Genomic DNA, 13,026 nt, shown 5'->3' with positions numbered 1-13,026 from the left:
CTTACATAAATGAATCATTTCTTACATATTGAATCATTTCTTACATAATTGAATCATTTCTTACATAAATGAATCATTTCTTACATATTGAATTATTTCTTTCATAATTGAATCATTTCTTACATATTGAATCATTTCTTACATATTGAATTATTTCTTTCATAATTGAATCATTTCTTACATAATTGAATCATTTCTTACATAATTGAATCATTTCTTACATATTGAATCATTTCTTACATAATTGAATCATTTCTTACATAAATGAATCATTTCTTACATATTGAATTATTTCTTTCATAATTGAATCATTTCTTACATATTGAATCATTTCTTACATATTTGAATCATTTCTTACATATTTGAATCATTTCTTACATATTTGAATCATTTCTTACATATTTGAATCATTTCTTACATAATTGAATCACTTCTTTCATAGTTGAATCACTTCTTACACAATTGAATAATTGCTTTCCAATTAAAGTCACGTGTGTAACAGGAGAACATTGTCTGACGCCACCGTAAACAATTGAAGCATGTAGAATGCACATAGTCTCACTAACCTTTAAATAATTACATGTAAGTCTCACTAACCTTTAAATAATTACATGTTAAATAATTACATGTAAGTCTCACTAACCTTTAAATAATTACATGTGTCTCACTAATCTTTAAATAATTACATATAATAATAATATAGTAAGTAATGCTTCAAAATCTAATAAAATACTGAGAAAGACACAAAGATTCCTCGTTCCATATGCAAGGACAAATTTGTACAGATTCTACTTCTTCCCTAGTGCTATTAGAGCATGGAATGGGTTGCCTGAGCCAGCAAGGAAAACCAGTGACTTGGCAGAATTTAAGTCATTGATTAATATGCATGTCTAGATGCATGCCGCGTAGGACTTGTAGGACATAATCATTTTTTTTTTTTGAAGTACCGGTAACGTCTGTATTTTATAAGATAAGATATTACTACACACCAAATGTACTGAAACTCTAGTTATTTATAGCTGTATGCCACAGATGAAAATTTTAAATAGTTTTGAATCCTACAACGGGCACATTTTATGTGATTTCATGCAGGCATGTCTTTGAAATAGTAGGCTTATGTTTAACATTAATTGAGTCATGAATTAACGAAATAAATCTTACTGATACCGGTACATTGAACGGAAACCTAAACACTAATTGGGTACAAGGTACTACGCAAAATGATTGGTCTATTTAAAAAAAAATAGAGAGATATAGAAATTAGATTTTATACCTTTACGGTAGGCCTTTCTTAATAAACTGAGTATCGATGTTGTTTTTTTTACCAATAGACATATTTCATTATCTCCCTTCCCCCCTCTCTCTCTCTCTCTCTTTGATTAGCCTTGAGATTCGTCATAGGCTAAAACTTCGAAATAAATCCTGTAGTCTAGCAACGTCTTTGATAACTGAAGTACATAGCAGTACCTATATATACATATAACTGAAGTACATAGCAGTACCTATATATACATATAACTGAAGTACATAGCAGTACCTATATATACATATAACTGAAGTACATAGCAGTACCTATATATACATATAACTGAAGTACATAGCAGTACCTATATATACATATAACTGAAGTACATAGCAGTACCTATATATGCATATAACTGAAGTACATAGCAGTACCTATATATACATATAACTGAAGTACATAGCAGTACCTATATATACATATAACTGAAGTACATAGCAGTGCCTATATATACATATAACTGAAGTACATAGCAGTACCTATATATACATAAACCTATAAATACATTATCCTCCTTATTATATTAAGTCCTACTTATCTCAGTCAATCTCAAAATGTCTCTACGCTACTAAGGTAATAATCTGAGATATCGTCTCAAAGCATCTAAGAATGTCATTAATTAGTCCAATTATCTTAATCTTTTTCTACTTCAAGAGTAATCAGTTAATTAGGGTTGATTTTAATTAGTACAATTATATTCATCAAAAGAAACCATCAAGTGGGTCGTCATAAAAATTGATACCAATAACTGCCATCTTGTTATGTCATCTTGTAGTACCTCTGTTATGTCATCTTGTAGTACCTCTGTTATGTCATCTTGTAGTACATCTGTTATGTTATCTTGTAGTACCTGTGTTATGTCATCTTGTAGTACCTCTGTTATGTCATCTTGTAGTACCTCTGTTATGTCATCTTGTAGTACCTCTGTTATGTTTACTTGTTTTACCTCTGTTATGTCATCTTGTAGTACCTCTGTTATGTCACCTTGTAGTACCTCTGTTATGTCATCTTGTAGTACCTCTGTTATGTCATCTTGTAGTACCTCTGTTATGTCATCTTGTAGTACCTCTGTTATGTCATCTTGTTTTACCTCTGTTATGTCATCTTGTAGTACCTCTGTTATGTCATCTTGTTTTACCTCTGTTATGTCATCTTGTAGTACCTCTGTTATGTCATCTTGTAGTACCTCTGTTATGTCATCTTGTAGTACCTCTGTTATGTCATCTTGTAGTACCTCTGTTATGTCATCTTGTAGTACCTCTGTTATGTCATCTTGTAGTACATCTGTTATGTTATCTTGTAGTACCTCTGTTATGTTATCTTGTAGTACCTATGTTATGTCATCTTGTAGTACCTCTGTTATGTCATCTTGTAGTACCTCTGTTATGTCATCTTGTAGTACCTCTGTTATGTCATCTTGTAGTACCTCTGTTATGTCATCTTGTAGTACCTCTGTTATGTCATCTTGTAGTACCTCTGTTATGTCATCTTGTAGTACCTCTGTTATGTTTACTTGTTTTACCTCTGTTATGTCATCTTGTAGTACCTCTGTTATGTCATCTTGTAGTACCTCTGTTATGTCATCTTGTTTTACCTCTGTTATGTCATCTTGTAGTACCTCTGTTATGTCATCTTGTTTTACCTCTGTTATGTCATCTTGTAGTACCTCTGTTATGTCATCTTGTAGTACCTCTGTTATGTCATCTTGTAGTACCTCTGTTATGTCATCTTGTAGTACCTCTGTTATGTCATCTTGTAGTACCTCTGTTATGTCATCTTGTAGTACATCTGTTATGTTATCTTGTAGTACCTCTGTTATGTTATCTTGTAGTACCTATGTTATGTCATCTTGTAGTACCTCTGTTATGTCATCTTGTAGTACCTCTGTTATGTCATCTTGTAGTACCTCTGTTATGTCATCTTGTAGTACCTCTGTTATGTCATCTTGTAGTACCTCTGTTATGTCATCTTGTAGTACCTCTGTTATGTCATCTTTTAGTAACTATGTTATGTCATCCTGCATTGCATCTGTTCCATAGTCACAATTTAAGAGAGCTGTTAGAGGACGCTATGGGGCCATTAAGAGACCATCTAAAATAAAATGGACTACTTTCTAGCGATACTCTGAAGCTGTGCCTATCGTAAATAAATCTTTTTCTACCCATTCTCTAAGGAAGAGCTAAAACAAGCGGAAGTGTGTACGGCCTGCTCTGATAGGCGTTATTATGCCGATAATTGGGTAGTGGTTGAACTCACAAGAAACATCAGCAAGATGTAGACTATGGGGCTGTAGATGACCTTTTCTTATGACACCCTTCCCTTACTCATCATTGAATCATCTGGTTCCCTCTCGTTTGACATAGTGTGGAGATCGCTAACATTAAATGTAAATTACTTTCGAGGAAACAGTGCACATTGTTTACTTTTAAATACCGGTATTCGTTTAAAGAATTATTACAATTTTTTAGGTTGTTAAAAAATATTTTGCGATATCTGTAAGTCTTGATTACCGAGATTTCGAGTTTTTATTTGTGAACTTTCTACAAAGATGGTAGGCTATCTTTGATTTTATAAATATCTAGAACAAGTCAAACAAACACACTTTTATTTTTTAATTTGCTCCTTGAAGATTCTTTTAATATTAAGATATCTTCAGAATTCATTTTTTGTTCCCTCTTTTTTTTCCACTCGAAAATATCACTGCGCCACTTCTGCTTTGTGTCCTTGACATCCCCATGATTCTCTCAAATATACACAACTTCATCGAAGGAGAGTGTCACAGCCTTGCTCCAATTAAAAAAGTGTGCATCATCATTGGGTGAGTGAGATTTCCAGGAAGTACAAATCTGACACCTGGACACCCCGGTCGTCTGGTGATGACATTAATGTGCAACCTGTGGCGGCTACTGTTTGGTCCACTGCTTGTGGTTTTTTTCCCCGCGCATCGTCTGCCCCCCCCCCCCTTTCTCACGCACGGCTTTAACCCAGACTCTAGGGTACGTTGAATGACTAGAGAGGGAAGAGGGGGTGAGAGTGGTTAGAGGGGTATCCAGACCAGACAGTTGTAAAGTTGTAAACAACTAGCCACTTCCAGGTGGAACAGGTGCTTCTGCCAGGTGTTTTCACCACACCAGACTGCTCATCAGTTTGTTTTGATTCGACACATTTGAGTCTAAGAGCTCAGGAGATACACAATAAATGCTGCCCAAGAACAAACTACAACTCTTTATTAAAAAAAAAACGGTAGTATCTGAAATAATAGATCTAGGTAATTCTACAAAAATTTGGAGGCACTCATCACACTCTTCAAGAGAGAGAAACACAGCGCTAGGTCACGGTAATCTAGTGTCATATTCTCAGAGATGTTCAGGAACAGAAGTAACAGGGGGTGGGTACAGGGGGTATACTGAATCATGTGTGCCAAACAAAGGTTTGCACGTGCAGGCTACAGTTGGTGCCTCCCCCCCCCCTTTTTTTTTTCTCCTAGAGTTTACGTCTTTCTTCAGGGGGTGAGTTTGTCACGTGACATCATCCAAAGTCGGGTGGGGGTGCGTGTATGGCTTGGGGGGGGGGGTATTGGTGTGTACATGTGAGCGGGAATCCAGGTTGACTGATTTTTTTTCTCTACAAGTGCTTTCTGTAGGCACTCTGTGGATTATTGTTCCTAGGCCTCACTAAGTTACAGTGCCATGTCAAGGTCGTCTTAGACTCAGAGGCGGAAAAATTGAGTGTGTGTGTTTTAAGGAACATCATAATGACGTAAAAAAAGTGTCTTTGTGTCGTAAAAGTAAAAGTTAAAAACACGAGGACATGAAACAACCAATAGAACCACACATACTGTTTTCTACTTATCAAAATGACTTTAAATGAGATGAAGGTCGAAAAACGTTGCTGAACTTTACAAATCGACCACATAATCTTTTTTTTAGTCCCTTCGGGTGTGGTCAATGTAATAGATGCGGTCTTTTCAATAGGACTTCCACAAGAATGGGAATGTCCAATCCTGAAAACTCCCTTTCCCAATACCCCATCTATAGTTTCAATCCACTTTCCAGTAGCATTCGAAATCTATTTTATATGTGGGCCTAGAGTATCATAGGGAGTACATATTCATCCATTGTAATGTAAGTTATCAAATCTATGATGGCCCATTAACACTATGCTAACTAAAGGTAGCAGATAATAGGATATTTTGTGCTAGTTGTCTGCCCATTTGTTCAATTCAAAGCTCATTCAAATCTATTAGGATCAAAGACATTGTCTACTTAGCGCGGCTTAAATACATTTATAAAAGCTATTTGTGAAGGCGAAATTAAATTAGCTTAAAATGAATATTGAATATTATCCAAATATAAAGGTTCGTTTCTTGTTCCATAGGCTAGGACAAATTTGTACAAATACTCCTTCTTCCCTAGTGTTATTAGAGCATGGAATGGGTTGCCTGAGTCGGCCAGGAAATCCAATGATTTAACAGAATTTTAGTCATTGATTAACATGCATGACTAGATTCACATATTAACACGCGTAGGACGTCATCGCCTACTTTTTTTTTTTTTGAAGTAACGTCAGTATTTTATAATAGAGAATTGAATAAGGACAAAAGTTGACAAGATAACTACATTATTGACCGCTGTTTTAGTAACTGTAAGCGAATGTTACTTTCTGTTAGCCAATCCATAGTATGAGTCTAGTATAAGTAATATCAAGTTTGTTATCAGGACTATTGTATTCAATGTTCTTATTTTGTCTGTCATCTCCAGCGTTACACCAGCGAGGGAGGAAGTCAGCTCTTCTGTGATCAAAGTTGCAGTGTCCAGCAAGTAAGTAGATACATAGCACAAATGGTTTTCTCTATTTAATGAGTGTTTTTTTTTATATTTTTTTTTAAATTCCAACCAGTTTCTCACACTTTTTTTTTATAGACTCACACGTTATAATTATTATTTTTTTTTAAAAAGACAATTTTTCGTGAGCCTGTCGAGCAGAAATTTCCCACATTATTTGGTGCTGCGAAACAACATATTGCAACAATAGTATGAGAATAGAACCTATGGGATTTATATAGAGAACAATTATTACATACTCTTTGGTGCTCAATGGAACTAACAGTCGTATGTTTTGTTTCATATCACTGAATATCTGTAATATCCCTTTTGCATATGGCCACCCCCATGAAAAGGCAAGACAAAGTCTTTCTGTACTATAATATTTCAACACAATGTAGGAATGGCATTTAAAAGAACAACAATTTTTTTTTATTATTTGATTTATTTGTTTTTTTCGTTCTTGATTTTATTGGGGGAAAAAGGGGGTTTGGGGGAGAACAGGGGTTTTAATTCTTGCTTCCTTGACTGAACCAATACAATTTTTTCCTCTTGACTTGGTGAAATAAATGAAGCTCTGAAAATGTTACGTTTTTCTTTGTCACGCTTTCTTCCGTAGACGACCATTAGTAAATATTCACAATTTGAAACAAAGCAAAGTTTTCAAGGCTGACGTATTGATTCGTATCAATTGTAAGATCGAATACTAAAGTGTCCTTCTTTTGAAATGCTAAAACTATTTTATCAAGATCGAAGACTTGTTCAGATTTCCACAAAAGCACATAATTAAACTTTAAAAAAAAAGTGATCATTCTAAATAATACAGCTAATATAAAAGGAAGTTACTGTATCTAGGACACTTTAGGATAGGAACTTGAGTGAACATAGTAGACCAATATTCAATTCTTTTCTCAACCAGTTACAAAAAGAACGGACTGATTTTGATAAAAAATTACACGTTTCAGTGTTGAGTAAATTGCTTCAGATAGCGACTTAAGAAGAAAGCATCATTAGCGATCGAAGTAAGTTACAAGAGCATATCAAAAGATGTAAGCAATGCAATTTGTGACCGAAGTTCTTTCACTACTATATCTCTGTTTGGGTTCGTTACATAGCTGTTGTTTTTTTAAAGTACTTCGCTATTTATGGCAGCGCGAGTTGATTTGACCTCCAAGCCTAACGAAGACAATGCGAGATTCCAGGAAAGTTTTTGTGTTGACTTCTTGAAAACTGTGTGGGACTGGGCATGGAGATGTACTTGATTACCGGACTTTGTAGGACTTCCCCCCCGTCTTGTGTCATGGAATCCTAAAAAAAGCAATGGACCTGCTGGTGCGCTTGATTGCACTGGTAGATTGCATTCACTGAGAGATAATGCTGAGGAGTAGGAGACTGTGAACGAGAGTGTGGGTGGGGTGTGGGCTAGGTGTGAATGTCGCAAAGCCAAGTCTAGATGGACTATGGCGCTCTAATCATTACATGAATGAATTAGCTTTGGATCTAGTTTTACCAATTTCCAAGTCTATTTTTATTTCCAAGCATTTAGATCTAATTCGTATGTTAGTTCTATGTATAAGTTAATCAAAAAGAAACTCAATAAAAACTGACTAGAAGCTTAGAATTTTCCCACAATGTTTCTGAGTTTGAAGCAGGTCTAAAAAAAAGAACAGTAGGATTATTAAAATGGGAAGCAAATATCTTAAAGGCCTTCTTATTCTAATTTTAACTTTACATACGTCAGTACGACAGAGAGCTAGCTCTAGAATACTAATTAGAATTTAGTCCAATAAAGGACTAGTTCGAACATCCTATGCGAAATTCAGCCTTTTGTTGAGAAGTCCATTGTGGTCATTTACTGGCATCCAATTCAACCAGTACACTTCTATTGGAGTGTAAACGATTTCTTTATAAATAAAGGACATAATTTCGGAGCTGTCTAAATTGTTCTATTAATGAGAAGAGATATATGTTTTAAAAAGTTAAACAAGAAAAAATTGTGAAACCAATCTCTAGATGTTTAAAAGAGCAGACATGTATAGTCTACTATCTAAAACAAACAGGCAATGTCTGGTCTCTGTGTCTGCAACTAGCCGCCATCTTGTTTCAACTGAAAAAACGAACTCGACGGAGCTGAAACAAAAATGTCCGGTGTTGACAATAATGAGTACAATGTAACGGCAGACTGAAACAGAGAAGAAAGAGTGAAGCCAGACTTCCATCTTCTCTTTCGCTCCTTCTCTTCTTTTTGAGCTACGTGGAAATATTTTCTTGAGATAAACTTTTGTTATTTTTGTCTAATCTCGTGCGCGAGAAGATTCCCTGCGAGAAATTAACATAACAACCAAACGTGAAGTCAAACCGACCACCTCCTGATGTTTTATGATGTATTGGTGAAATTAATCCAGCAAGAGCTTAGAGATAAATCACTGAACAAGAAAACCAAGCCAATAAAACAGTAGATCTATATGTCAGTGTGTTTATTGATCCTGATTTTACAAAATGGCTGTTCAGTTTTAAATGTTCACGTACTATTAAACGCATCTATCGCAACACTAGTGAAAACGATTTCAATGGCTGTTTGCCTCATTTGTTGAACCCAAAAGACGTCCATTAAGAAACATGTTGACCATGCTTCCAAAGTGAAATGTTCCCTGAAGCCACACCAACGATTACTTTCACACTTGTTATGCAAATGTCCCCAAACAAAATTATGCAAGTGATCAGTGAGTATTTATTTAACCGTTTATTAGCTGAGGGAACATTTTCCCTATTTCGAACTTTATCCGATGTGTAGAACTTTCTTCTCTTATGTTTAGTCTCCAAATGTTTCTTTTGTTAGTATTCCGTCACAGCCTATGTAGATATCTGTAAACTTTGTTTATCGTACAAGCTCATTCTGAACAAATGTACATCTTAGATCTAGGTCTTAAACAACCAGTTTGAACATGTAAGTTTTGTTGCTGTTGTTTTTGTAAAGCACTTTGTCAGTGGCGTACCGTAGGTGCTAGGTACCCACCCTCATCTCCCAATACTGTAGGCCTTTTTTTTTTGGTTGGCCTCTTTCAGTCGTAGAACGACTATGGTTCATCTCACACACTTCCTCGTGGGGCTGTGGAGCCCTATTTTTCGCGGCCAATGTCTTTCTCTTGACGAGCAGGAATAAGTTAGTAAGTATTTAGTACACAGTGATATTTTATTTTGTTTGTTTGTTGTTGTTGCAACGCTTGCTTTCACCGAAACGATAGAAATATCACTAAAACAGAAGAATACAAAATATGGCGGGCTTCAGCACATGTAGGTTAATATTGCATACAATTTAAGCTTTTTGATTAAGGGAGAAAGTTTGGAGAGTGTAGGGCGCCGCTTAAGCATTAATTGCCCTGGACACACCAAAAAGGGGAAAGTAATGAGCAGCGCCCCAAAATATCTTCCACCCTCAAGGGTGCTACGTATTATCGTTTTGGAGACTATGTTATGAGATCTGTGTGTTTTAGTTTCGAACAAAATGTTAAGTTGGTCTGAATTACATGTAAATCTAAAGCACGTATGAACTTGATATAAAAAAAATTTTGACATAAAAAGCAATTCAAAGATACACAAACATCAGAGAAACAAGGTACTTGATAAACAGCATGAAATAGCTGATGTCGTTTCTCTTTAACACCAAAATGTGACAATGAGCAGCATAAAGATGTTAGAGTATATCAACACACACACACGCTCTCAAAAAGACTAAGAGATTGGTCTGACTGGTCTGCTTAGGACTAGGTCTACTGGTGAGTTAACTGTTTGCTTCTATCTGTGTAAGGCTGGGTACAGTTTCAGTGTTTTAAGTTTCTTCCCGCCTGGAGCGACTCCCACGCCCATTGCAGTCCCCCCCCCCTCGCATTCCCTCTTTGTAACGCACATTGCAGACTTTATAGCAGTGTCGTACATGGACCACCTGTCTAGAGATGGGGTGAAGGGGAGACTGGGGGGCAGTGCTGTTTAGAACAATGACGAGCAAAGGGAAGCACGAGCGGGGTGGGGGGGGGGGCAAGGCAACTAGATGCCAGGACTGTGAAGTCTCACGCTCCGGGCTTGACACAGTAATAGGCATTGTACAACTCTTTCAATGAACCAATGAAACTTCGTATCAATGCATTTTAGTCACGTGACCAAGAAAGAACACGGACTGTTGATACGATTGATACTAGACGAAGACATGTTGGACCCAACTACTTTTATTGTTGTCTTATTTCAAATAACCAGATATGGCCGGAGCGTGTTGCTTTTGTTACGTTTGAGAGGGACAGTCGATATCCAGAGAGCTATAGAAACATAGATTGTTTGGCACATCCCAAGTATCGTGGAGGTTAGAAAGTGGCCGCCATTGTTTTTTGCTCCCTAGGAAGTGACTTACACACATTTTATAATGACGTTGTTCTTTATTGAACTGCCATTGATACGCTTAAATTAAATACTAAAATAGTTCAACTCTCAAAAGCACACACATATATATATTTCTTTCATCAAGAGATTTCACTTTCATTTCAGCTGCTCCAAGAAGTTCAAAACCTTATATTATATAAGATCCCAACCTGAACACTTCATGTTTATAGATTTAATTACCTTTTACCTTACCTTTACCTATCCCTTAATCTGTTGGACCGTTGGGGCACCAGGCAAGACTTGTCGACCGTCTTTCTCCATTCCTCCTTTTTTTTTTTTTTTTTGCCTTGTTTAGAAACTCTCTCAATGGCAGGCCCGTCCATTCTTTAATGTTGTCCTCCCATCGCTTTTTCTGTCCGCCTCTTCTTATTTTCCTGGCACTGTTCTCCGAAGGAAGGTCTTTGCGAGCCCGTAGATCTTGTAATGTGGCCATTTAATTACAAGTTGTTTTTTATTATTATTCCATTGTATTTTATTTTAATTCTGTTGGTGTTAAAAATCCATTGTCTACATTTACCACACATACACACATGCATATAAACAAAAATACACCCATATACGTATACAAACATGCATGCATATACACACACACACATACGCCTCGAAGAGGGAAATACAGATGAGGCAGACGGAGATTAAGTTACAGCTAAATAAAAACTTTGAGACATAAAGACATACGAGACATAAAGACACACGAGACATAAAGACATACGAGACATAAAGACATACGAGACATAAAGACATACGAGACATAAAAACACACGAGACATAAAGACACACGAGACATAAAAACACACGAGACATAAAGACACACGAGAGATAAAAGACATACGAGACATAAAGACATACGAGACATAAAGACATACGAGACATAAAGACATACGAGACATAAAAACACACGAGACATAAAGACATACGAGACATAAAGACATACGAGAGATAAAAGACACACGAGACATAAAGACATACGAGACATAAAGACACACGAGACATAAAGACATACGAGACATAAAGACATACGAGACATAAAGACATACGAGACATAAAGACATACGAGACATAAAGACATACGAGACATAAAAACACACGAGACATAAAGACATACGAGACATAAAAACACACGAGACATAAAGACATACGAGAGATAAAAGACACACGAGACATAAAGACATACGAGACATAAAGACATACGAGACATAAAGACATACGAGACATAAAAACACACGAGACATAAAGACATACGAGACATAAAGACATACGAGACATAAAGACATACGAGACATAAAAACACACGAGACATAAAGACATACGAGAGATAAAAGACACACGAGATATAAAGACATACGAGAGATAAAAGACACACGAGACATAAAAACACACGAGACATAAAGACATACGAGACATAAAAACACACGAGACATAAAGACATACAAGACATAAAGACATACGAGACATAAAGACACACGAGACATAAAGACATACGAGACATAAAGACACACGAGACATAAAAACACACGAGACATAAAGACATACGAGAGATAAAAGACACACGAGACATAAAGACATACGAGACATAAAGACACACGAGACATAAAGACACGACACATAAAAACATGACACAGAGACATTAAGAATAAGTTAAAAAGCGTTAAAATAATTTAAAAAAAAAACTGACCAAATGACCATGAATGGTCTTTCACCAGAACACTACACCAGCTATGATGAGCTGAGCTGTCTGTCGAGTAAAGGGAGGTGATCACGCGTGACATTTGCTGTAGATAAACGTGATTATCTGCCGGTTTAGGGAACTCTTATGGGATGTGTATTTAGGGAGAGAGGGAAAAGAGTGGCTCCCCCTTGGCTGCTATTTAAGTGAAGGGAATTGACATTTCAAAGCGAATTACTCTGTTATAATAATTTTATTGACTTTTATTGGAACCTGTCTGCAGAGATGTGCGTATGAGAGTTTGTGTGGATGTGTTGGAAATGGCGCGCCATACTTTTAAAATAGCGGCCCTTTTCCGAGGCAAAGATAGCAAAATGACTCGTGTGATTATATTAATTTACCCCTTCCTCTTCCCCTTTTTAGTCCTAATTCACAATTAGATGCCAATATCTTAAAAGCCAATTTTATAATTTGAACAATCATGGAAGTAAATATCCGATGTGGTTTTTATGGCCATGTCTGTCCTGAATATTGATGTATTGCTCCAACGTGTTCGTGGGTGCGATAATTCACTGACATGTATAATATCCTCAACACCAAACTAATTATATATATATATACTATTGTTTATCTACTGTTATTCATCTAACCAATATTATAATATAATGTGGTGGATTTCGAGTTTAATAATATTACGAATGGAGTAAAAAAGTCGATTTCCAACGTGATTAAAAAAAAAAAAGAAATGGTAAAAAAACAAAACAAAGCATCTTAGGGATGAAGATTCTATGTATGGTTTTAAT

At 36.0% G+C, this 13,026-nt stretch overlaps 1 protein-coding gene across 5 annotated transcripts in view; it reads left to right on the top strand.

Annotated features, from left to right (window-relative positions):
- LOC106057633 (proto-oncogene tyrosine-protein kinase ROS-like) overlaps nt 1–13,026 on the top strand; it is a 120,466-nt gene that overhangs the window by 6,715 nt on the left and 100,725 nt on the right. For all 5 annotated transcript variants that reach the window (XM_013214929.2, XM_056032497.1, XM_056032496.1 and 2 more), the window contains exon 2: nt 6,064–6,123. In XM_013214929.2, the coding sequence (XP_013070383.2) occupies nt 6,064–6,123 (60 nt within the window). The remainder of the gene's footprint in view (nt 1–6,063; nt 6,124–13,026) is intronic.

The sequence above is a fragment of the Biomphalaria glabrata genome, chromosome 6, assembly GCF_947242115.1.
Source record: "Biomphalaria glabrata chromosome 6, xgBioGlab47.1, whole genome shotgun sequence".
NCBI classification, from domain to species: domain Eukaryota; kingdom Metazoa; phylum Mollusca; class Gastropoda; family Planorbidae; genus Biomphalaria; species Biomphalaria glabrata.
Note: the sequence above shows the minus strand (reverse complement) of the source record. Positions and strands in the feature narration are given on the sequence as shown.